Source organism: Mauremys mutica, chromosome 7 (assembly GCF_020497125.1).
Source record: "Mauremys mutica isolate MM-2020 ecotype Southern chromosome 7, ASM2049712v1, whole genome shotgun sequence".
Taxonomy (NCBI): domain Eukaryota; kingdom Metazoa; phylum Chordata; order Testudines; family Geoemydidae; genus Mauremys; species Mauremys mutica.
The window spans coordinates 121,642,470-121,669,785 of record NC_059078.1 but is presented as its reverse complement, the minus strand read 5'-3'; the positions used below and the strand labels follow the sequence as shown (position 1 = coordinate 121,669,785).

At 44.5% G+C, this 27,316-nt stretch overlaps 1 protein-coding gene across 1 annotated transcript in view; it reads right to left on the bottom strand.

Moving 5' to 3' along the window:
- SORCS1 (sortilin related VPS10 domain containing receptor 1) overlaps positions 1–27,316 on the bottom strand; it is a 430,514-nt gene that overhangs the window by 395,502 nt on the left and 7,696 nt on the right. The window contains exon 2 of the mRNA XM_045024608.1: positions 1,973–2,694. Coding sequence (XP_044880543.1) covers positions 1,973–2,694 — 722 coding nt within the window. The remainder of the gene's footprint in view (positions 1–1,972; positions 2,695–27,316) is intronic.

Below are 27,316 nucleotides of genomic sequence, written 5' to 3'. Positions count from 1 at the left end.
ACACAACTGTTCAGGACAAAACATGAGGAATTATATTGCATCCCACTAAAACTGCAGTAGGAAAAATAATTACCCAAATTGGAATTTGGCCAGGACAATAGGGGTTAACAGCCACTTTTGCAAAAAAAAATTAAAAAAAATTGGAGATTGGAGGTGATCACAGCAGGAAGTTGCCAACCCATCTGGTGTACAATGGAAGAAAGGTGTCCGCATGATCCTGTCTGACAGTTGTTTGGGAAGAATGTAACTAATTAGCCAAAGCACTTCCCCACCCCCATCCCAAAACACATCCTTCGGTTATAATGCCGGAAGGGACGCTTGTAGTCATCTCGTCTCACCTCCTGTAAACCAAAACTATCATACAGTAAATTGTTTCGTGTTGTTTTACAATTCACGTTGGCGTAACGGACCAAAATCTTTTTTTTTTTAATGTAAAGAGTAAATATCTAATTCCATGTACCACAAGGCTAGAATGCTTGATGGCTTTTTAGACTCACAAGCCCTTGCTCCACAAATGAATCCCTTTAAAAAGGTGACAAACTCAATCAATCAGTTTTAGAAGACTGGAGCTTAAACTAGAGGATTAATCTTAGTAGTACCTGTGAGAGATCTAATAGTTAAGGAGGGTGGAAAAGTCCTGAAAATCTGGATGGTGAGAATTTCTGCTTCAATGATTTGATTAAAAAGTTCCTGGTAATACGGGTCCAGTCAATGAAGGCTGAATCACATACACGTGCTTATGACATCTACATTAATACTAAATGGGCTCATGATGATTTACCTTAATACCAAAAGGAATTCATAATGATCAAACCATTATTTAAAAATGATACCAGAAGCTGAAGATAAGCACATACATATTCATGAACCATAGCCAGAAACTGTATTCCAGAGTAGCACAAGAACTGAAAACACCTTGGAACCTATTAGCCTGAGTCACTGATCTCCTCCATAAATAAGAAGAAAAACCATGTCCCTGCTATGACTGCATCTCATCTTCACTCTTATTAACATTCTCTCTGCTTCTTTTAAGTGAAGAACCACAGAACTTCGAACATTTAATCACCCAGAGATGTCCACGCTTCTGCCTTAGCAGGACTAGATTTAAAACACAAGGAAGCAGGACAAGGAGCGTTTCTCACTGGTATAAGATCCCAGACCGGTTCACACTTAGCCAAGGCTCAGAGGGAGCAGAGCTCAAGTTAACTTGATAAAAAAAAAAAGCCTTCCGCACCGTGTGGCATGAATGCTCCTTTAGTCACCTACTCTTTGTTGTTGCTATTCACAAGGAAGCGATCTGGGTTTCTTGTAGATATAGGAACTGTCTCTTAACGCCACAGGGACAAATTAAACAACCGCCGCTTTGTTCCTCTGCTGGAAGCCTGGTTCTGCTGCGCACACAGCTTCACATTTGGGTTTGATTTATTTCCCTCGGCCCCTGTCCGCCCCTAGGGAGCGGGTGGCACAGACTGGACTGCAGACCTGCCCTAGTGTAGGGAAGGGGGAGGGAAGGACCGAAGGCAGCTCCGACTCTGCAATGCAACTTGCATCTTCGCTCTCCCGCCGTTGCTCGCGACCGGGGAGTATGCGTCGCATGCAAGCTGGGGAGAGTTTGGAGATCTGAGGACTACCACGGATTGCTCCACGTACCCACGATGCTACGGCTCTCTCCTCTCCTGTCCTGTCCCACCCCTGCCCTCTCCCCAAACCTCCCGGTGGCCTCACCCACTGAAGAGCAACGAGAGTGCAACGCGGGTGGCTGGTGGGCGGGGGGGGAGAAAACTTTTGCTGCCGCAGAAAGGCGCTTTTGCCCGGCTGCAAACTGCCGAGTGACACCCGCTGCGAAGGGCCAGAGACCGGCCAGATCCAGCGGCCCGGCCCCGCTTTCTGCACGTTGCCCAAGGCCCGGCGCTGCATCGCCCCCGCCCCGGCGCTGCATCCCGCCCCTCACCGCGGCGCTGGGGCTACTCACGCTGCTGTTGTGGCCCGACCAGTGCACCATGGCTTGGTTGTGGGCCGAGTCCCCGGTCAGGGCGCAGGTGCTGCTGCTCAGCTTCAGCTCCTCCAGCCGGAAGCGGGTGGCTTTGCCCTGCGGCGGCTCGGGGGGTGCCCCGGCCGCCTCCCTGCCCTGCTGGCCCCGCTCCGCCGGGACCCCCCTGGCTCGCCTCCGCTCCGCCGGGCTCCGGCTCCGCCGGCCGCCGCGGGGCGCAGCCCCCCGGGGGGGAGCTCGGGGCAGGCCGGGGCCAGCGGAGCGCGCCGGGGATGCGCTGCGGCCGGGCTGGCCGGTCGGTGTCTCCTGGCCGGGAGCAGCCGGGGAGGTCACTTTCCCCGCGGCCGCCGGGAACCGCCTCGCCTCTTCCCCGCGGCCCGGCCCCCCGGGCACGAAGAAGAATCCCCGCTGCGGCCGAGGCGGCTTCCCCGGGGCCAGGCAGACGCGGCACGTTATCTCGGCCCCGCTGGTGCCGAAGGTGCAGAGGAGCTGGACAAGCCAGGTCCCGGCGAGCAGAGCCACGCGCCGGCCCGCCGGGGACCGGCCCGCAACTTTTCCCATGGCTGCGGCTGGGGGAGAGACACCAGATTCACCCGGAGCAGAGGGAGGAGGGCACCAACTCCATGCAAGTTTCAGGCAGGGCTGGATACGCTGCAGGCAGGGGAAAGGGAAGGAAAAAAACGGCGGGGTCCTCTCTCTCTTTCCTTATCCCCCCAGGGCTGATCAGGCTTTTGGATGGAAGGAAAAGCCACAACCACCCGGGGGGAGGAGCTGGATTGAAGTCAGAGCGAGAGCACCCCGGCTAGTGACTGCCTCTGCTTGTGCAGTCCGGCACCGATCGCCTCTCTCGGCTCGCGTTCGCCTCGGCAGGTTTACAGCGGTGGATGAGCTGTTACTCTCCAACACACGCGCACACAGCACTAGGCACTCGCCTTAACTTTTATAGCTCCCCCCAACACACACACACACACACACGATCTCTGCCTCTGCTCCCGCCCCCACGCCTGGCTTTCCCACGATCATATGCCACCTCCCCAGACCTGCGTCCTGTTCAAAGTTCCGATCTCCCCCACAACTCCTCTGAAAATGCAGAGCCGCAAACATGTCCCCCGGGGAATGAAGGAACAAACGCCCCCCACCCCCAGCCGCTTCAGTAGCCTCCTGCTGCTGCTGTTTTTTTTTTTCCTAAAAAGGATTGAGCGTCTAATTTGCAACACCTGCCTCTTCTCCCAGGCTGATGAGGGGGTAACTTCAGGAGAGTTAGATACCCCTGAGTCACAGCAGGGTGAGTCGAGAAGCAGCCCCACCGCCTTTAAAGGACACAGGGTGCATTTGCATAGAGGGAAGTCATGGGTCCCTTCCATCTCTGTTAGATACAGTAACTGCCGCTGTGTATTGAGATCAATCACTCAGGCATTGCAAAGATTTGCTCAGATTAATACTGTCAGGAAAAGGAACATGATTTTGGAAATGAAATGACAACGGAGAGGAGGAGGAGGTTCCCACCAGTGATTTAATAGAAACCAGAGATAGTCGCCTTGCCTCTAAGCGAGCTGTCCCTGAGTTCTAAATAATCAAGTTCTGAGGGAGGGGACTGTTCCTTTCCCCTCCTCTCTCTATTTTTTTCCTACATTTTTCATTATCACTTACCACAACATTACTTACTGAGGTTATTTTTACCTTCCCTTTTAACAATTCCATGTTAACATTTATTCCCTACTTCAGACATGTATTAGTAAATACACCTTAGATAATGTTTTCACCCCATTACACACCCACATTATCCATTTAGCTATGTGTCTAGGCACAGGTGCAGATAGAGTGATTCTCTAAGCTTGTTGAGAAGTGCGTAAATTAAGTCTACTCCAGTAAACAATTCCTATCTGTTTATTCTCCCTTTTCCCAGTTTCATTTTAAAGGGAATTTGTTTATTTTTAAGTATTTCATTCTCCTGGAGGAGGAGTGTTGCAGTGTATTTCAATAAGACATTTACAGTTACATGCACTTATTTCAGAAATCTAACTCAACTGTTTGCTGCTTGGAAGCCTTGGGAATTTTGCAAGTGGTCGCACTAAAGTAAGACTCGGATTAATAGAGGTTTGGCATGACTCTCTGTGATACTTAAACAATGATGAATTGTCTGCAATCTAACCAGCAGACCCTAGCTAAATCTACTGTTAATCAATTAACTTTATACCGGCTTGCATTTCTCCCAAATAAATGGTTACTATTAAGCAGATATGCTGGCAGTAATAATTAATACAGTGCATTTATACTATACAGCTCCTTCCAGCTGTTGATCTCAAAGCACTTAAAAGTTGGCTATTTCCCCTGTTGTACAAATAGAGAAACTGAGGCACAGAAGGCTAACTCATTTGCCCAGGGTCATACAGCAGGCCCGAATCCAGGCTGTTCAGTCTTTCAGATCACAGCTGTCCTGATGGTTCCCTGGTTGTGTAACAAGATCCAAGGAGGAAAGTCTCCTAAGTAGTGGTGGGAGGGCTTAGTACTTGTACACAGAGCTGTGCAGAGATAGGTATTTCCTCTGGTAATTAGGACAGTTCAAGAGGGATTTCTCCAAAGATGACTCTAGCCTGCAATGGAAATGTCAATGCAACCCCCATGAGGAGGATTAGTTTATGCTAAACAGGAAAAAAAAGAGAGAAAGGCAATAAATAAGCTCCATGTAGTTAGATATTTACCTTATGACTGTTGGTGAATAGTACTTGTGCAATCTGTTTATGCAAACAATTTATGTTTATGCAAACAGTTTATGAGAAAAGACTGAAAAAAACCAGGCTTTGTTTAGGCTGGAGAAGAGAAGACTGAGGGGGGACATGATAACAGTTTTCAAGTACCTAAAAGGTTGTTACAAGGAGGAGAATGAAAAATTGTTCTTCTTTACCTCTGAGGATAGGACAAGAAGCAATGGGCTTAAATTGCAGCCAGGGAGATTTAAGGTGGACATTAGGAAAAACTTCCTCATGGTCAGTGTGGTTAAGCACTGGAATAAATTGCCAAGAGAGTTGTGGAATCTCCATCATTGGAGGTTTTTTAAGAACAGGTTAGACAAAAACCTGTCAAGGAAAGTCCAATTATCACCTAGTCCCTTTAACATAGAGCTTGTATGATGATCCTCTGCCTGGGCCATCAGTGGGCTTTGGACCCAGACTCTTCAGCATAAAAAGAACCTTCTACTGCATGAGCTAAGGAGTAGCTCTCCAAGTTGGTAGCTATAGTAGGCTCTTATCCTGTTAGACAGACCAGTCACTATAGGGGGATAAAGATGTGCACTCAGCCCAGGTGGCTTACACTTAGGAGCACCTGAGTAGTGATTGTGTAGAGAAAGGATTCTCAGGCATGCTGCTCTCCAAAAGCCATGCTTTAAAAAGGGAAGTAGCAGCACTCATGAAAACCATCATGTCCCATGAGGGCTCCCAAATACTACCTGGTTTGACAACACACAGAGTGTACCATGGGAGCGGAGTAGATTGTATCACTTATCCAACTCCACCCCTGCAGGATATAACTGGGTCAATAGTTTGCTCTTTCATTTCACACAACTGTGGCTAACATTCGCAGGACTCATGGAGCTGGGCTGATCCCTTAGCTGTGACAGGCAGCATCGGAGCTGAAGTTGGTGATTCACACCACAAACTATTTTACTACAAGAGTGAAAACAAAACAAGTCCACCATTGCCCCCTTGTCTCTGCTTCTGGCTAAGCACACTCAGGGAGACCCGGACAAGGAGATCTCCTTCTAGTGCTGTACTGTCAGAGAGGAAGTGGTGGTAGCAGGGGCAACCTACAGGGTGGGGTATTCGCTCAGGCTGCCTGCAGCGTTCCTGGGTTCAGAAGTCCCCCCTACTCCATAACACCTCGAGCTCAGAGGCTCATTGTGAAAATGTGGGCCTAAAATGCTTGTGATGTTTAGATTATCACAATCCAGCCTGCTAGGGCCCCAGTCTAAACGGAATTGCATGAGCAGAGCCCTACTTTATTTGAGTGCTGGGGTCCAACTGGGGACCAGGATGTAGGATAGCTAACTAACCTGACCATGCCCAGAGTTATGATCCTGAGCTGCAGCAAGTTCCCTTTTCAGACTTGTCAAATAATTCTTCCACAGACGATCTAAGTCATAATTTTAATATTTGCAAGTCACAATTTAGGAAATAGTGGTTTGGGGGGGGGTTGATTTGGCTTCTTTTAGTGTAAAAAAAGAGTTTTTAATCCTAGTTATGAACAGATCTTTCCATTCTCTAAATAAAACAGGCAATAATTATTATACATCAAAACAACCATTTTCAGGCGCTGCTTATTCTGTTAAGCAAATGGAAATGTACCCACCCCACTTGTTTTTCCAGAGGATTAATATGTACACAAGTATTATCCAGATCAGGTCCCATGACTTCAGATAGGATTAATACATTTGGTACACAAGAATGTTAAATTCCCAGGACTTGTTTCAAATCAATCTACAGTTGGTATCTCCTTGCCACTGGATTTAATTTACCTACTTCCAAAAAGGTGATTGCAGTTTTTAAACTATTAACTTTAATAACTCATCCAAAATTAATTTACATGAAAACTCCCTTGCTATTCCAAATAATCAAATCTAACGTCAGTGCCTTTCCAAAAATAATCTGCTTCCTCTAGCCTGAAAGTGTATGAAGTAGCTTTAGTTCCTATAAATATCAACAGCAAGGGCTTTGTGTTCTTTTACCCCCTATCCCCTCCACCGTCTGTTGGAAAGGCTGGGGTTTAAGATAATCTCAACATAGCATAGAAGTGTTAGCAAAGTAAAATGTCTAGTTGAATTACAAACTAAGACCTCAAATACAGAGAGGTGCAATTTAGCATCAGATGGCAGGTAAAGCCTGAGGTTTGGGTGTTAGGTGCATTAAATAAAAGTCCTTGCTTATAGGGCCAGATAAGCGCCCTCACCCACAATTGGTGCTCGGTGTTTAAGAGCACCCAGTTTCCATTTAGGCACTTAATAGTACCCGCCATTCAGTAGGACTCTCTGAGAACTATGGGAGGTGCCTAAAAGGGAACTGTTGGGTGTTGGGCTCTATTGAAATTCTAGTCGGTGCTATTTCTGCTGATTCACCTTCACATCTGAATTCAAAGTGCTTTTTCTTACCTGTCCCTAAAGGCTCACATTTATTTCCTCTTTGATCCCGGTCTCTCCTCTCACCCTCACAACTGCTGAGTCTTCATCATGCCTACATTAAAGGTCCTAGGATTCTGCCTTTACTCACACTGCCCCTTTACCGGTCACTTCTGCTCATCCATTCCACCTTGGCACATGACTTGTCCATAGAATTTCACTCCCAAATCTCCTCCCATGACTGTTTAGGGTCCGGTTGACTTGAAAGTCTCCCAGCTGAAATTCATGGTTAACAATTTCCCTTTCTAGTTGTTGGTAATCTAGGAAACTTTGAAAACCACCTTGAAAATGTGGTATTTGTGTTGCAGCAGTGTCTGGAGCACATTGTGCCAGGCGTTCCAAATACTCCTAGCAAGACAATCCCTGACACACGCCACTTACAATCTAAACAAAGAAGACAGATAAAAGGTAGGAGGAAACAGAGGCACAGACTGAAGAACAGATTTGCCTGTGGTCATATAGCAGGCCAGTGGCAGATGTGACACAGCACTATACTATACCATGGTATCTCCTAGTATTGGCCTTCCTTTGCAGGTGTTCAAATGTCCCCTGTTTTTCTCCCATGCTTTCTCCAAAGGTTTATTCATTGTTATGGAGTTTGCCTGCTGTAAAGCCGACTTCCCACATAGCTTGTCTCTCTGCTGCATGGCCCATGCACAAACTCATTCTTAGTTTTGTTTACGTGGATAAGAACTATTATTTTCAGCCAACCCAATTCCTTCAGCAGTTGCTTGGTGTTCTCCAGCGAGGTTTTGCCACCGGATTGTATTTCTTTCCATTCTGGACCCCACTGCCTTTCCCATATCTTAAAAGGGCAATGGGAACTGTACCCTTATTAGCCTTCAACAGGCAGCATCAAGTTCTTCCTTCCATTACAACCTTGCAAATCTGCATTTTGAAACATGCAAGTCAAAAGTAGGCGATAGCTTTCTGTGAATACTAAATATCATTCAAGCCACTTTCTGTAGTCAGACTACTCGAGTAACGTAAATCTTCCAAAGAGCCTAAGATGCATACATTTATTTCTGTTTTATGTTAATCCCCCTGCCTTTTTTTTTTCCCCCAGAGATCACTGAATTTTAGTCATCCTTGAAAAAGTAGCCTGACTTATCAGCTCTGGGTTTATTTGTATTGACAAGACAATAAAAATTCTTGTCTATCACTGTCACCTTTAGCTCTTCACTTGACTCTGGAAGAATTTAATAGAGGCCCGAGAATAATGATGAAGAAAAAAGATTAAAAATTTAATGGTCTGTGAATGCTATTTGCAGTTTGTCATCGTTACAGAGGCTATTTTTTTCTCCCCCGTGTTTTCCATTGAAATTCTCACTGCCAGGAATGGGCATCAACTAAAGGTTCTAGGTGCAAGATAAAGTTTCAGCTAAAGAGAAAGAGCAAAAACTTTTCATTCTCATTTGATTGAGAGCGAGGGGAGAGGAGAGGGGAAGATAAGAGAGACACGCACCTGAGGCTGATTGAAGACATGAGCCTGCTCTTGCTGAGTGTTCTTTATTCTTGGACCAGTCTAATAGATGGACAAACATTTTGCACAGTGAGAAAGATTAATCCTAAAATAACCCTGTTTTACTCTGCTGTGGTATCCTAAGTAGCAAGAGAGATAGCAGGATGAAAGGGGCAGGGAGGAAGGCTGCTTCTGAGCCTACTCCTCCAAGCAATACTGGCATGATAGCTTTATTTTACTCCCAGTCATACTTCTGGTCCCCTTGTATTCACGATGAGATGGAAAGTTTGGGGCCATCTTCACATTCTTCACGAATCCATTTTTTAAGAAACCCACCCACTTATGTTACCCCAAAGTCTTCATTTAATGCATGAGACCTATTAAGTGAAACTGACTAGAAACTGGTAAGATAGGTAGGCAAAATGCAAACAAATAGCACAGAGTGTGAAAGGAACTCAGAACTAATGTAGTTATCCCAAATGCAAACCTTTATATCACCCCAACCTACCATCCTCTCCCCACACACTGTAGAGATAGGGTGAAATCTTGGCCCCATTGAAGTCAGTGGAAAAACTCCAATTGATTTCATTGGGGCCAGGATTTCACCAATAATCTCCTTTTAAATTTATACATACTACACAGTATAATTCCAGTCACCCAAATTACCTTTATACAAACAGCCTAATTATCCAAATCCATAGTGTCCCCCCCCCACCCCAGCATGTGAAATTGCAGCTCAAAATAGCACTCCATATAGCTGAATAGCTGGTTATCCAAAACTTTTGGATGTCCCATCCCCCATCCCAGCCATTCACGTGAACAGAATGTACTGTAAATATGCCAGATGGCACTTGCAGTCCCTTTTAAACCTATGATTCTAATATATAAACTTAGGAGATCATTTGGATACAGTTTCATTACATTTAAAATAATTTGGTTTGTGCTTTTCTTTTACCCAGATTTCACTCCCCAAATTTTGTCAATATTCAAACTAACTTTCTTTAGTGCTCTCCTAAAAGTTGTACAGCTACTAGACGAGTAACATTTTATCGCCTGAATTTGTAAATGCTTATTCAAGTCCAAATCCAAGTGTAGGCTTTCTCTACAGGATGAAATTTAATAGTGAAAAATGCAAGGTCCTGCATTTAGGGATTAACAAGAAGAATTCTGGAAGTAACAGAGGAGGAGAAGGACCTTAGAGAATTGGTTGATCACAGGATGACTATGAGCCGCCAATGTGATGTGGCTGTGAAAAAAGCTAATGCGGTCTTGGGATGCATCAGGCAAGGTACTTGCAGTAGAGATAAGGAGGTGTTAGTACCATTATACAAGGCACTGGTGAGACCTCATCTGGAATGCTGTGTGCAGTTCTGGTCTCCCATGTTTAAGAAGGATGAATTCAAACTGGAACAGGTACAGAGAAGGGATACTAGGACGATCTGAGGAATGATAAACCTGTCTTATGAAAGGAGACTCAAAGAGCTTGGCTTGTTTAGCCTAACCAAAAGAAGGCTGAGGGGAGATATGATTGCTCTCTATAAATACATCAGAGGGATAAATATCAGGAAGGGAGAAGAATTATTTAAGCTCAGTACCAATGTGGACACAAGAACAAATGGATATAAACTGGCCAGCAGGAAGTTTAGACTTGAACTTAGACAAAGGTTTCTAATCATCAGAGGAGTGAAGTTCTGGAACAGCCTTCCAAGGGGAGCAGTGGAGGCAAAAGACATATCTGGCCTCAAGACTAAGCTTGATAAGTTTATGGAGGGGATGGTATGATGGAATAGCCTAATTTTGGCAATTAACTGGTCTTTGACTATTAGCAGTAAATATGCCCAATGGCCTGTGATGGGATGTTAGATGGGGTGGGATCTGAGTTACTACAGAGAATCCTTTCCTGGGTGTCTGGCTGGTGAGACTTGTCCACATGCTCAGGGTTTAGCTGATCGCCATATTGGGGTTGGGAAGGAATTTTCCTCCAGGGCAGATTGGCAGAGGACCTGGCGGGGGGGGGGGGGGGGGTTCGCCTTCCACTGAAGCGTGGGGCACGGGTCACTTGCTGGAAGATTCTCCGCACCTTGAAGTCTTTAAACCATGATCTGAGGACTTCAGTGGCTCAGACATAAGTTTGATATAGGAGTGGGTAGGTGAGATTCTGTGGCCTGTGTTGTACAGAAGGTCAGACTAGATGATCATAATGGTCCCTTCTGACCTTAAAGTCCATGATTCTATGATACACTTTAAAATTGAATTCTATTCAAACGTGTTAACTCGCAGGATGTTAAACAAGATTTGCACTTGGGTGCACTTAGTTCAAAGTCATTTTAAACTCCTGAGAGTTAACACAACTCCTAATGGTCATGTTTCAAGATTACCTAATCGTCCCAGTTTGGACAAAAGCTAGAATTTCAGCTCATTTATGGCCTATTGACTTCAACAGGCTTTGGATCAGGTTCTTCCAAAACATAATGCAGCATAACCAGCCATGAACCCCACCACTTTCCCCAACATTGACAGTGTTATCTTGAGCTACAGAAGTTCCCCACATCTACATACAGAAAAGAACACAGAATCTCATATACCACCAGTAGGTAACTCACAGCAAATGCTGATTTCTTTATAGCAACCACTGCATTATAACTTATTTCCGGTGTGTCTCCCTTCATCATCGGAAGAGCTGCAGTCCAGATTCAAACTCTGAGCAGTCAGTCAGTTAGCTCATGTCAATTGATATGGCTCCTTTCTCTCCAGGAAGATTTCCTTATCAGGATTTCAAATCCTCACCAGTTATTTTTCAGAAAAATATTGACACGCACAGGACATTCTGCCTCCCCTTAACATCTGTGTGGCTGAACTCTTAGCACGAACAAGCTATCATACTTTCTTATCTAATTTGTTCCTTTGCAGCTTCCAAGAGGAAGCGAAAAAATAAAATGGAGTGGAGAGATCATACCTTTTTACCAGGTAGGTGATATCTCTGCACAACTTTTTTTGCCCTTTATTACAGTACACTCTTTACAATGGAGCAACCAACACAATTATTATGATTGGTGGGTGGTCAACAAACTTAATTAGGTCTGGTGGGGATTTGAACAGGACTGTGAGATACTATGTTACTAGAATTATTGCCTGTTTGCCATGGAGTCCTCTCTAAAAATATGACGCCATTTGCCTGTATTCTCAATTTTTGTACCATCTTTTCTTTCCTTTCCTCCCTCATCTGGCTTCTTTGGGCCAGGGAGTCTGCAGTGACACCTGCTTATGGAGGCATCATTGCAAAGCTGTCACTGTTGCTATGAGCCTGGCAACATAGCGCCAAACTGGACTATTGATCCACCGGCCTGTGCCAATTCAAAAGCATGCAATGAGGTTGATTCCTTTTCCTTTATGGGGCAGCGGCTCTGGAAGCCGCTGCTGGTCTGGAGCGCACAGCAAATGTGGAAGGGGGAAGGAATGCAGCTTTGTCACCTCGCCTACTGATTCTGAGGTTTTAAGTGGGAAGGTGGAGCTGTCAAGAGCCACATTCATTCACGTGTCCAAAAACACCCTCATAATGGATTCCCCCTGAAAAAGGTGTGGAGGGAGGAGGGCATACTGATTTTCTAAAAGGATGGAATGCTGTTATTTTCCAATTAATGCTCCACATTAGAGAGCAATCCAGCTGGAAAGCTAAGCAGGCTGAAAAGCTGCTTTCTGCACTTTTCCCGACAGTGATTTGCTTTCCCTCAACTTCTTTCAAAAACCCACCACAACGACTCAGGCCAGATCCTCAGCTGGCATAAATTGCTCTGGCATTAGCATCAATAGGGCTATGCAGGCTTGTACCAGCTAGGGATCTTGCCTATCAGGCTTAAGCAAAAAGTGCAGTCTAGTGAGGACTGGTTTATTGTCAGACCAATTATGATAATACCATCTAGCTCTTACATGCACTTTTCATTAGAAGCTCTCAGTGCATATTATGATGGAGGTTAGGATAATGATCTGCATTTTTACAGATAGGGAAATAGGCACAGAGAGAAGAGGAGACTTGGCCAAGGTCACCCTGCAGGCTAGTGGCATAGCTTGGAATTAAACCCAGGGCTCCTGAGTTCGAGTTCTAGCTCTGTGTGCTATCCAGTAGGCTATCCTAGCACACAGATAATTATTGGCATTTATATGCTGCCTTTTATCCCAGCTCTCAGAGCACTTTAGAAGGGCGGGTAAGCATTATTAACCTGCGAAGGAAACTCAGTCACAGCGGTGGTGAAGGGACTTGCTGTCTAAGGTCAGCAGCAGAGTCAAACAAAACTGCCAGTACTTTGGGGCGATATGAGCATCGAGGGTTTGGGGCCTGATGGATCCGCATCTTTGGATCTCTAGGGAGCAACCACCCACCACATGATATGAGAGGGGAGTCAAAGGAAGACATCAGCCATGGAGGATACAGCAGGCCTGACAGGCTGTGGGGTAGTGTGTGGCAGAGAGATCCTTCTCCGCTGAATTCTGCAGAACACATCTGGGCACACACAATTTACTCCAGCTCTGGGTAGGTTCCAGGAGCTGCACCACTCTTGGATAAATCTTCATTCCTCCCTAAAACAGTCCATCTTCGGGAGCTCAGGCAGGGCACCCCTTCTTGTGAAAACACAGCCCAAAGGGGTGTGTTGCAGCGCAAGGTACCACCCGCAAGTCCTGCTCCATGGTGAGACCCAACGTGGAGAGCAGCCAGAAGATTAACTGATTCCAGCCATGGCCTGGGCTCAGGGGCCTCGGCTGCTCTTCCTTGGAGGATGATGGTGGAGGGCAATAATCTACGCATAGCCTCGCCTCCTGCAGTGAAGAATCTTCCTTTGGGCACAGCAATCTTCTCCTTGATGCAACTTGCATGAACAGCTGGAGAGGGTGGGGAAATCAAGCCTTTGATCTTTAAAGCAGCTAACAAAATAAGAGTGACAAGATTGTCTACTCAGCCTCTGCATATGGGAACAACAGACAAGGGCAAACAGTTCACGTAAGGGAGCAAGGTTACAGAGCGTGGTGGTGAAGACGGATCGTATTTGTTGCACTGGCCACAATGTACCACTATGTAACAGAATAATACATCCAGAGTTTGGTTTCAGCACTCCTAAAATCCTGTAGTATCTTTCCCAGGCTCTCTTTCTTCCACATCTGCCACTGCAGCATCACCCTTTGATGTTCCTGACAGCAATACAATACATCACCAGTTCGGCACGTACAGCTGAGGATTCTAGAACAGGACTGCAAGAGGGGAGAACAAGGAAATAATGTACTGTAGGACCCAACTCTGTAAAGAGAGGGACAGACAAATGAAAGCTATGGGAGGGATATCTAGCTTTTTGGTTCCATATATAGCATGAGGAAGGCATCCCACCACCCGCCCCATAGTATGTTTCTAATGAACTTTAGTGGTGGGGCAAAGGAGTGGATTGTCAGCCCTAGACACTGAACTCATTACCCCACCAACAGACCTCAGTCCTGACCTGAAGGAACCACTTCTAGGGATCATGAGAGCTATTCAGTCTCTATTCCCAGTAAGCCTTAGCCTTTCAGCTGAGGCTGCCATCAGTACTAAGTTGCAGCGAGGGGGGCATTTCTTCTCTATGCACGAGACAATGTTATGTGGGGGACACAGCACTGGACTGGGATTCTGGAGATCTGCCATGACCTGCAGTGTGACCTCAGGTAGGTCCCAGTCCCTCTGCTTCCTTCCCACCCATTGTCTGCCTCCTCTATTTTATAATATAATATATGGAGATATACCTATCTCACAGAGCGGGAAGGGGCCTTGGAAGGTCATCAAGTCCAGCCCCCTGCCTTCACTAGCAGGACCAAGTAGCATCCCTGACAGATTTTTGCCCCAGATCCCTAAATGCCCCCTTAAGGACTGAACTCACAACCCTGGGTTTAGCAGGCCAATGCTCAAACCACTGAGCTATCCCTCCCCCATCTGTTAAGACTGTAGTGTCTTTGGGGAAGAGGCTGTCTCTTACTGGGTGCAGCCATGAACTGGACTGGGTCCTCTAAGCTATTCTGCAATATAAATAGATAAATATTACATCTCAGATCACATAACTCTTATCATGACTCATGGGAGGTGGTTGTCACATTCTGCTCAGCACTGATGAGGCACCAGGTGGAACACTGTGTCCAGTTTTGCATGCCACACTTTAGGAAAGATGTGGACAAATTGAAGACAGCGTTCAGAGACCAACAAAAAAGATGAAAGGTTTAGAAAACCTGACCAAGGAGGAAAGACTGGGCATGTTTAGTCCTGAGAAAAGACAGACGGGGGGACCCAATAACAGTCTTCAAATATGTTTAGGGCTGTTATAAAGATGGGGCTCAATTGTTTTCCACGTCCACTGAAGGTTGGTCAAGAAATAATGGGCTTAAATCTGCAGCAAGAGAGATTTAGGTTCAATAGTAGGAAGAGCTTTCTAACTATAAGGAGAGTTAAGCACTGAACAGGCTTACAAGGGAGGTTGTGGAAACCCTACGGTTGGAGGTTTTGAAGAAAAATGTAGACAAAACACCTTTTGAGAATGGGTTAGGTTTCTTGGTCCAGCCTCGGTGCAGGGTCATGGATGAGATGACCTCTCAACATCTCTTCCAGCCCTACATTTCTATGACACTATGTATGTGTGACTTGATATACAGCTATAATAGGTGATCAGAGATCCGGGCTGGATTAGAAAAGGAGATCTGCGACCATGCACTGCACACTTACAAATTGACCACCTTATGTGCCTGTGATGAGCTCTACTGTGCAAACCACTAGCAGAGCTTATTTTTCTGCCTGGGATGCTGTTTTCCTGTTTCTCAGAGAAGGCTGATTTAGGAAATTCCACTTTGGTATCTTCCATGTGCATTAATTTCGGGAAGTGAAGAGCACATCACTCACAGGATCAGGCTCTGATCAATTTATGGCCTTTGTATCCGAGGCAGAGAATAGTGAATTGCCCCTCTGACAGACAAACCATGGCAAAGATATGATTGGTTGTCAAATTACTTAATCAGTGGCAATACCAGGATCAAAGGCCAAGAGTCTTTGTGCTCTGACCACTACATTTTAATTTTATGCAATCCATTATAAGATTTAAGTGTAGCATTCAATCTTAACTTCCACATTGCCTGACTTTTGATTCAAGTCTTGCAGCATTAATGTTACAATAAATAATCTATCTGAGTTAGATATGTAGATAGCCCCTTCTGCCATAGTGTTTGAGGAGCTTCACTTGGGGCTGGTCTACACTCAGTGGGGTGGATCGATCTAAGATATGCAACTTCAGCTATGGTATTCACATAGCTGAAGTCGAAGTATCTTAGTTCGACTTACCTGGCTGTCCTCACAGCAGCAAGTCGACCGCCACAGCTCCCCCGTCGATTCCGCTTACTCCTCCTGTCGAGGTGGAGTATGGGTGTCAATTCGGGGATCAATTTATCGCGTCTAGATGAGACGTGATAAATTGATCCCCGATAGATCGATTACTACCCGCAGATCAGGCAGGTAGTATAGATGTGGCCTAAGTCTTTAATGTACAACATTCCTGTGAGGAAGAGAAGTGCTGCTAACCCTATTTCACAGATGGGATTATGAGCCATAGAGAGATTAAGGCCCAATCGGAGTTATGTACCTCATACCTTCAAAGACCTGTGCCTAAGTGATTTGTGCCACATCACATAGCACATCTGTGGCAGAGCTAGGAATTGAAGCTGGGTTTCCCTCATCTGTGGTTACCACTCTAACCACTGGACCAACCTTCCCCAACAGACTGTTCTTCGTTTAATAGTCTGAGATTCGTTAAATGAATCTGAACCCTAAAATAAAACAAACCATTAGGCAGAGGTGAAGAAAAGATACCAGCACCCTTTAGAGTTATGCAATTACTGAAACTGAGCCAGCTGTCTCTAAATGCTGTTTTCCATTTATTTCAATATATATGTTCTTATTTAGCAAATGTTTATTTAGCTATCGCTGCAGTTTTCCTTTAGGGGCTATACCAAGGGCCTGGGGAGAATGGCAGAAACATGAGTTTCTGCTGAGAAATGATATGCCCTGAAGTCATTCAGCAGATTTGGAGTCTGGAGACAAATTTTAGGACCTGGGTTTATTTATGGAACCTAATAGATGCCTTGATAATTATGTGCATGGGAAGGGAAAACAAATTTTTTAGATTAAAAGCATAAAGAAGACTTGTTTGGATTAACATGATCTGAAAGCATCAATTTGATTCTTACTATATCTATAATTTACTGAACTGCAGAATAAACATACTGTAACGTTCTGCTGTTGAGGGCTCCAGGCAGTAAATATTTCATTACTTTAAAGAAGCATTGCTATTAGGTATGTGTTTTAGTATTCAGCAGAATAAAGTTTAAAGTAGTAAAATAAAATTGTTTTCTCCTCTAGGACCACATTATTGCAACGGAGTGAAAAAAATATGCTGCCACCTATTGGACACTAGTGAACTGTATCAGGAACAAGTGATTTTTGCCCCATTAGCAAGGTGAAAATCATCCCCAACATCCATGAACTCTTAGCCAAATTCATACACGTTGCATGCATCTTTTCCCCCACGCATGTGCAATTAGACTGTGGAACTCATTGCCACAGGAGGTTGGTGAGGCCAAGGATCAAAAAGGGATCAGGTATTTCTATGGACAAAATAAAGAATATCTGGAGTTATAATGGTTATTGCCAACACAAATTTTGGCAGGGATATTAGATTTCATGCCTCGTCCAATCTCTAATGATTAGATATCCATATGAGGATTAACATAGGGGGCAGATTATCCCACATCTGCTTACTGAAGAGGAGAAGAGCTCTTACACCTTCCTCTGAGGCATCTGCTGCTGGCCACTCTTAGAGCCAGGACACTGATCCACTCTGGCAGTTCCTGTTTGTGCTGATACTCAGCTGCCTCCATGGCACTGGCCAGCCTGTCCCCCAGGCTCTATGGGTCTGAGGAGCTGTATGGTGGGGAGGGAGTGAAGACTAGGTGGCTCCTGAAAGGAGTGGCTGGGCTGGGATTGAGGTTAGCAAGATGAACCTCATCCCCCTCTGCCAGCTACCTGGAAAAGTAACAGTCTAGAGAGGCAGGTATTTCAGGGCACTATACATCTGTGAGAATACATAGAGGGATAATATACAGAGCACCATCTACTGGCACATAATATAATATTGTTCAATTTGTAAGACTAATACAGTTAGTGTCCCCTTCAAATGACTTCTGGATTACACCGCTCTTAACAGGGGTTGGGGTCTGAGAGCAGCAAGGGAGGGTTGGTGCCTTCCCGCAGCTCCCTCAAGATTTGTGAGGCTGTGGGTGGGTTCACTGCTGAGCAAACTGGACCCAGCCTGACAGATCTCCTCAGCCAGCTCCTTGAGTATTCTAGGATGCATTTCATGAGGCCCTGGTGATTTGAAGACATCTAACTTGTCTAAGTAATTTTTGACTTGTTCTTTCCCTATTTTAGACTCTGATCCTACGTCATTCTCACTGGCATTCACTATGTTAAACATCCAATTGCCACCAACCTTCTTGGTGAAAACTGAATCTGCCATTTCCACATTTTCTGTTATTGTCTTTCCCCCCTCATTGAGTAACAGGCCTAATCTGTCCTTGGTCTTCCTCTTGCTTCTAATGTATTTGTAGAATGTTTTCTTGTTCTCTTTTTATGTCCCTAGCTAGTTTGATCTTGTTTTGTGCCTTGGCCTTTCTAACTTTGGCCCTACATACTTGTGTTATTTGTTTATATTCATCCTTTGTAATTTGACCAAGTTTCCACTTTTTGTAGGACTCTTTTTTGAGTTTTAGATCATTTACGATCTCCTGGTTAAGCCAGGGTGGTCTCTTGTCATACTTCCTATCTTTCCTACGCCGTGGGATAATTTGCTCATGTTCCCTTAATAATGTCTCTTTGAAAAACTGCCAACCGCCTTCAATTGTTTTTCCCCTTAGACTTCCTTCCCATGGGATTTTACCTACCAACTCCCTGAGTTTGCTAAAGTCTGCCTGCTTGAAATCCAGTGTATTTATTGTGCTGTCCTCACTCCTACCCTTCCTTAGAATCATGAACTCTACCGTTTCATGATCACTTTCACCCAAACTGTCTTCCACATTCAAATTCTCAACCAGTTCCTCCCTAGTTGTCAAAATCAAACCTAGAACAGCCTCCCTCCAGTAACTTTCTCCACCTTCTGAAATAAAACATTATCTCCAATACATTCCAAGAACTTGTTGGATAATCTGTGCCCTGCTGTGATATTTTCCTAACAGATGTCTGAGTAGTTGAAGTCCCCCATCATAACCAAGTCCTGTGCTTTGGATGATTTTGCTAGTTGTTTAAAAATTCAACTCAAACTGTGGGCCATGGAGCATTTACTGACTGGTCTTACAGGGCTGGCTGGCCTCTGTTTCCAGCCAGCCCCCCTGTACATGATAGAGGGGCAGGAAAAATATGCAATCTGATCCTTGAAATAATCCTGTCAGGTGCCCTCAGCACTGGCTCCTGGACCTTCAACTCAGCTACTGCTACTAAGATCCCAACACAGCTCCGCAGCCTGGATTTGACCAGTAGCGATCATGTGCAATGCTTAGAAAGGAATAATCGATTGCAGAAATACGAAATGGGAAATGGCTGCCTAAGAAAGAGTATTGCATGAAAGGATCTGGGGTTTATAGTGGATCACAAACTACATACAAGTCAATGTAACTGTTGCAAAAACAAAACCCCAAACATTATTCTGGGATGTATTAGCAGAAGTGTTTAAGCAAGATACAAAATGTAATTCTTCTGCTCTACTCAGCACTGATCAGGCCTCAACTGGAGTACTATGTCCAGTTCTGGGCACCATGCTTCAGGAAAGTTGTGGATAAATTGGAGAAAGTCCAAAAGAGAACAACCAAAATGATCAGAGGTCTAGAAAATGTGACCAATGAAAGATTGAAAAAACTGGGTTTGTTTAGGCTGGAGAAGGCTGGGGGTGACATGATACTTAGTCCTGCTTTGAGTTCAGTGGACTGGACCAGATTACTTCTTGTTCCCTCTAATTTTTTACATCCATGTGCAGAATGAATTTTGTTATGTGCACCAATATGGAGGTGATATGTGACACATCAGCTTCATATTGGTGCACATAACAAAATTCAGGGGGTGGAGGTGGGGCTGAGGGGTTCTGAGTGTGGGAGGGGGCTCAGGGCTGGGGCAGAGGTGCAGGCTCTGGGATGGGTCTGGGGATGAGGGGTTTGGGGGTGCAGGCTGCCCCAGGGCTGTAGTGGGGAAAGAGGACTCCCCCCAGCCCTCTCTCACCACAGCAGCTCAGGGCAGGGGGGAGTGGCACCTTTTCCCAACTGCGGCAGCTCCGGTGGGCCTGGGCCAGGCTGAGGGAGGGACTCCTCTCCCCTGGCCTCGGCAAGTCCAGGGCAGGTCTGTGTTGGGGCGCCTCCCCTCAGGCTGCAGCAGGTCCACACTGGGGCCAGGGGAGGGACGTCTCTCCCGCTGCGATAGGTCCGCTTTGGGGAACAGGCATCTCTCCCTGCTAGCCCTGAGCCCCTGCATGGGGCTTAATAGGCAGCTGCATGGCTGTGCAGCTTAGAGGGAACTTGGCTCTTGGGGTCCCTTCCAGTCCTACAATTTGATGATTCTATAACAGCCTTCAAGTACATAAAAGGTTGTTATACAGAGGAGGGTGATCAATTGTTCACCAAGGATAGGACAAGAAGTCACGGGCTTAAACTGCAGCAAGGGAGATTTAGGTTAGGAAGTTTTTCCTAATGTCTAACTGTCAGGGTAGTTAAGCACTGGAACAAGTTATCTAGGGAGGTGGTGGAATCTTCATCATTGGTGGTTTTTAAGAGCAGGTTAGACAGACAACTATCAGGGAGATAATAATTAGTCCAATCCCCTGCACTCAGGCAGGACTAACCCTACTAAGATCCCTTCCAGTCCTGAATTTCTATGATTCTATGTTAATACTCTGCCCTATGGAAGAATGTCCCTAAATTTAGTGGGGGAAGGGGGGAGATACAACTAGGTAGAGACACATCCCTGTGTAACGAGGCATACAAATGCTTTATTAAAGTATTTGGGTATGTGAGGAGCATGGGGCAAATCCTTCCCTGGAGCAACAGATCATACCACCACCTACATCTCAGCCACCAGCCTATGCTCCCTGCTTCAAATAGCCTCCAAGCTTTGCTGGCAGTGCAAGCACCAGTTCTTTCGGTTTAATGCCTCAGCTGCTCAGATTACCTTGGCAACCATCCCTCTCCATTTCAGCCCCAGTCTCCTCTGTGGCTTACAGCTGCATCATCTCCTCTCTCAGTCATGGCACTGAGTCACTCCACACACTGGCATGGGTTCAAGCTTCTGAAGGAGGGACTCTGCGAGGACGCTGTCTGACAGACAGACTCTCTTGGAATAACGAATTAGCCACTACAGTGACTTGATTTATGATCAAGACATTAGAGAGAACAGCTTCATGAGGGGAGGAGAAGCAACAGTCTAAGGAAAGGAACAATGGAACCCAAACACCTCTGCTAATTATATACCCAAGAACATTAACAAAGGGCTGAAAAGTCAGACAATTGCTAATGGCCAAGTTCAGGGCCCTTGGCTAGGAGGCCACATAAGAAGACAGACAAATCTAGGTATGGTACTTACGTGGCCCACCCATTTAATATTATCTGACATCTTCACACTCTTGAATGTATCATTAGCGCTGGTTGGAGGACAACAGTTATTCATGACTTATTTCTAAATTTGGCTTCATTTTCGATCGGCATGAACCCCCAAAATGAAGTTCTCTGTGAAGGATTTTTTTTTAAATTTCCATTTTGGATCAACTGAGACATTTTCAACAACAAAAAGAGCCAAAACATTGTTTCAATTTTCTCATTTTTCATATTCTGGGAAATTTAAAAAACACAAAGTGAGAAGTCATTTCAAAATGAAAAACCCAACAATATTGAAAAAATGAGCTCAGACAAACAAGTTTGGTTACAATTTGCAGGAGATAATGCTGCCCACATCTTGTTTACAATGTCACCTGAAAGTGAGAACAGGCATTCGCATGGCAATGTTGTAGCCAGAGTCACAAGATATTTATGTGCCAGATGGGCTAAAGATTCATATGTCCTTTCATGGTTCAACCACCATTCCAGAAGACATGCATTCATGCTGATGATGGGTCATGCTCGATAACGATCCAAAGCAGAGGGGACTGATGCAAGTTCATTTTCATCATCTGAGTCAGATGCCACCAGCAGAAGGTTGATTTTCTTTTTTGATAGTTCAGGTTCTGTAGTTTCTGCATCAGAGTGTTGCTCTTTTAAGATATCTGAAAGCATGCTCCACACCTTCTCCCTCTGATTTTGGAAGGCACTTCAGATTCTTAAACCTTGGATCGAGTGCTGTATCTATCCTTAGAAATCTCACATTGGTACCTTCTTTACGTTTTGTCAAATCTGCTGTGAAAATGTTCTTAAAACGAACAACATGTGCTGGGTCATCATCCGAGACTGCTATAACATGAAATATATGGCAGAAAGCTGGTAAAACAGAACAGGAGACGTACAATTCTCCCCCAAGGAGTTCAGTCACAAATTTAATTAACACTTTTTTTTTAAACGAGCATCAGGAGCATGGAAGCATGTCCTCTGGAATGGTGGCCAAAGCATGAAGGGGCACATGAATGTTTAGTGTATCTGGCACGTAAATACCTTGCAACGCTGGCTACAAAAGTGCCATGTGAATACCTGTTCTCACTTTCAGGTGACATTGTAAATAAGAAGCAGTCAGCAGTATCTCCCTTAAATGTAAACAAACTTGTTTGTCTTAGCGACTGGCTGAACAAGAAGTAGGGCTGAGTGAACTTGTAGGCTCTAAAGTTTTATATGGTTTTGTTTTTGAATGCAGTTTTTTTGTACATAATTCTACATTTTAAAGTTCAACTTTCATTATAAAAAGGTTGCACTACAGTACTTGTATTAGGTGAATTGAAATATACTATTTCTTTTAAAAAGCAACAAAGAGTCCTGTGGCACCTTATAGACTAACAGATGTATTGGAGCATCAGCTTTTGTGGGTGAATACCCACTTCATCAGATGCATATTCACCCACGAAACCTTATGCTCCAATACATCTGTTAGTCTATAAGGTGCCACAGGACTCCTTGTTGCTTTTTACAGATCCAGACTAACACGGCAACCCCTCTGATACTATTTCTTTTGTTTTTTACAGTGCAAATATTTGTAATAAAAAATAAATATAAAGTGAGCACTGTACACTTTGTATTTTGTGTTGTAGTTAAAATCAGTATATACGAAAATGTAGAAAACATCCACAAATATTTAAATAAATGGTATTCTATTATTGTTTAACAGTGCGATTAATCGCACGATTAATTATTTAAATCGCTTGACAGCCCTAATATGTACAGAAAATTTGTCAGGTCAGATCACAAATATATATTTTCCAAGTGCCCAAAAGTTTACTTTGAAAAGTGTGTGTCAGATTAGATAAACTATTTGGAGCCCATACATTTTCAAAGTGATGCATATTAAAAGTGAGCTAGCACAGACTTTGCAGATTGTCCAATTATCACCTCACTTTCTTGATTACTTTATCAAGCAGTTAGTGACCCTGGTGCCATGTTACAAATAAGGCCTGAAAATTAAGCAACCACTATTAGCCTCAGGTCCCTGATCAAATACCAGTTTGGGTACTCACACTCTGCTGCTCCTCCCTCAGTTTCACTTTGGATGCAATCAATGTTCATTACTTCCTGTCTTCATTTGACTAGATAAAGTGTTCCAAAGGTCTCTACCACTTGTTGCAATGTTTGATGATGCAGACTGGATGAAGAAAGCACTTCAACAGCACAAGCACTCAATTAACCACACTGCTATATCCACATTATATTTACATATACACACACACACATGCACACACTATAATCTATGAATCCATCTGGAAAATATTAGGTCCTTCTAGTGAAAGGCAATATGGGTAGATCTTCAGCTCATGTAAATCAGGGTCAATGGAGCTACCCTGATTTAAAGAGCCAGATCCTGAGCTGGTGTAAATGTAAGGCACTACCATTATTATGGCCTCATTCAGTTTAGCACTTAAGCACGTTTTATTTTAAGCATGTGGGCAGATCCAATGGGACTATTTACTTGCTTAAAGTGAAGCACCTGCTTAAGTGCTTTCCTAGAATAGAGCCCTCCTACTGTGCAAATGTGACAAGTATTTATGCAAAGTATTTGCAGTTTCCTTCTGGGCCATTTCAGGAGCCAGCATTTCACATATTTTAGTGTAAAAACCAGTCCTCTTGGAATGACATTTAATGAAAATGGATGGATTTTTACTTCAAAAACACCAATTTTGAATGCTCTTTATGTCCTGAATGTATATACATGACATTGTTTCATCAGTTTGCACACAAGCCTTCAGGTCTCTAGCTGAATAAGCCAAAACCCTATCCTCACCTGAATCAGACTATTTATTTTCTTCAGTGCTAAAGCTTAAAATTGATTTATTGCCCCCAAACCCTCTTCAGATGCTATGCTGTTTCACGGCCCTTTTAAACTCTTCTGAGGAGAGTTTAAAACAGTGCTCCTATAGAAGCACTGTTCAGGCCCTGATGTCTAGCAGCATTTGATTCCTCCCCTTATTTGTATTCTCGTCAGTGTCACATTTAATGCCACAGAGCGCACTCTTAAGGTAATAACAGGCCTGAAGTTTATGAAATAAAAGATTGATATCAGCTTCATAAAACTCCGGGGAAGCAATATCTTTCCTACATCTTGCCATTCCTTTAACTGCAGGCACCTTCATACACTGTGGATGGAGAGAAGTGTTTAAAAAAAAAGGAGATATCTCCAGACAGCCATGGGATTTTAGAACCTAGTGTGGCATTAATTTCTTTATCGCTTTAACAGCAAGGAAGTTACAGTTACTGCTTTCTGTATTTCACAGGTGGATTTCTTTCAAAAGCCGGAGAATACTTTATTTAAATGCCACTAGATTCTTAAATGTTCATGCTGTGCAACCAGTGGTTCACTGTCAGCACCTCTTAAGAGGCCAGGCCATGAAGTCATCATCCATCACTGCAGACGATGAAAGAGGAGGCAGCACAGATAATGGGCAGCCATATATGTCTGAGTTTTCATGAGCACGCCCATCACAATGGCATCTGAACACCTTTTGCAAAATATAAGCGATGAGAACTTCATGATCTCAGTGATCTTTCTAGACATGGGTCAGAGTTGATAAAAATGGAACCAGGTCCAGATAGTCAGGCACAGGGGGTGTTTTGACGCATTAATAGACCTAGATCTATCTCTAGATTTCACAACCAACTCCTGAGTGCCGATTCCAAATCTCCCCCAGGATAGAGGGAGATGTTTGGATCTAGGATTTTGGGTGGGGTCCACCATTAGTCTATTCTAGTTCTACTAGGCCATAGAAATTCACCCACCAAGATTCGCAGCTGCATCCAAACTCCCCTGGGTGTGGCTGTGGAGAGTGGGAGGATACAGGCATTGCTTTCCTAACCCACTTTTCTGCCCCTGAATGCTGTACAGGCCAGGGTCTCCTTCTCACTCCTGCCAGCTGTAACAGCTCCCTAGGGAATGTTACCAACCAAGAGCTGGAACAGCACTGAATATTCTAGCGCTCTGTGTGTGTGTGTGTGTGTGTGTGTGTGTGTGTGTGTGTGTGTGTAGCTTTACTGAAATTATGTCACCTGAGGAGTCTCCCACCTCAGAGAAGTCTCCAGGTGCCTTATTAGGGCATCTTTACAGTCCCTTTGCACCACCACAGCAGTGCAATAAGGACTATGCTAAGGCCAAGGATCTGTCCCTAAAGATTCTTATTGTAGCTGGGCCATTTCGTCCTTCACCATCTGTCTCCACACCCTCATTTTAGAAAGCTAGAGGACTGACATCGGCACATTTAATCTGAGGGAAATCTTTTTCATAAATATGGTTAGTGTGTGCCTTACCTTTGGTAAGATCTTAAATTGGAAAAAAAAAAAGCTATTGTATTTCAGCCCTCTGATTCGCTGTCTGAAAATAGTGGAAGTTTCCTTATTTTTTTAAATGCTGGCAATTTTGATAAAGTTGCTGAAATGAACAGATGGAGTGAGGGGAGGATCCTGGGGATGGATTTTACAGCACCAGAACATACAGGTAATTCCACCAATTTGTCAGTGTTTGACAAAAGCAACTTGGAAGTAACAGACATTTCATAAAGGAGTGGTTGACAATAAAAGGCCCAAATCTCTCTGCCTATATTTTCAAAACAAGGTGCAGTCAACTTTTGTGAGCACATCATGCCCAGTACAGGCCAAAGCCATAGGCTAATGAGGTCAGAGGGAGTTTCTCCTTAGACTTCATAGGGCTGTGGATCAGAAATGTTCACCTAACCTTGAGTTTCTACATATGCATATTCAGAGGAGAGCCCACCAGCAATTTCTTTACAAAATGTTTCTGTATTTAAAAATGCCAATCTGTTGAAGTTGAAACTTCTTGCAGGAAAGGGGTGGTGCTGATGAGTTTTTCAACTAAACAAAGTTTTGAAGTTGTTGAAATGGAACATTTCAGATATACCAACTTTTTGGGGGGGAGAGGGGTTGGTTCACCAAAATTTGGTATTTCAACTTTTCATCTCCTTTGTGATGGGAAAGTTTGTTGATATCTCAAAAATGTTCATGGGACAGGAAAAACAGTTCCCACCCATCTCTAATTCAGATACTGGCACACAAATATTACAGTGGCAGGTGACAGTACAACAGCAACCTAAGATGGTGCAGAAATGTATGTCTTGCACATCAAGTGTTGTATATGCACAGTGCAATGAGTGCAAAAGAACAGGCTTTTGTGCTTTTTGAATTCTGGAATTCACATACGACAGTGGGAGATTTACCAAAGTAAAAGTTCACAGCTTCACAGATATTAGAGCACAGTAATCTAGTCTGAACTCTTGGCCATAGAATTGCACCCATTAATTCCCATACTGAACCCACTAACCTGCAATATTTGCTACAGATACCAAGGAACAATGAACTAATGAGAATTACTAACAAGCCGTGTATGAAAGTCTTTCATCCCAAAGGATCCCATAGCACTTTGCAAAGAAGAATCACCACATCCACCACTGACCTGTCCATCTGTGGGGGGTCATGATGTGTTTTATGGACCCCTGCCTAAGGCTGAAGGAGTAATGAAGCAGCATTGGGCCAAGGCGGCCCCTCCCCCTAGCAGCTGCAGAGTATATTGCAAACCAAGGGCCTGCTTAAAAAGGAGACTGACAGGCAAGCAGGGGGAGAGTGAAGGTGAGACTGGGTGCAGGCAGCAGCTTCTAGCACAGAAAGATCTACAGGGAGAGGGTCTGGCCTAGGGAGGGGGACCCAACTGGGAGGCCAAGGGCCTGACCTCCTTTTCTCTCCCCCTCTTCTCCCTGAGAAGGAGGGAAACAAGTGGACACTGGAAAGTGAGGGAAGACCCAAGGGACTGTTTGAACTCTTGAGACTGTGGGAGCAACCCTCTGCTGAGAGAAAAGCTGAGCACACAGACAACACCTCAAACTGGAGAGAGAACAGCAGGAGGAAGCCAGGCTGTTGTACCAGCTAGAGGGGCATCCCTCCCTCTACAGCAGATAGGGAGAACCCAGGGAACAGT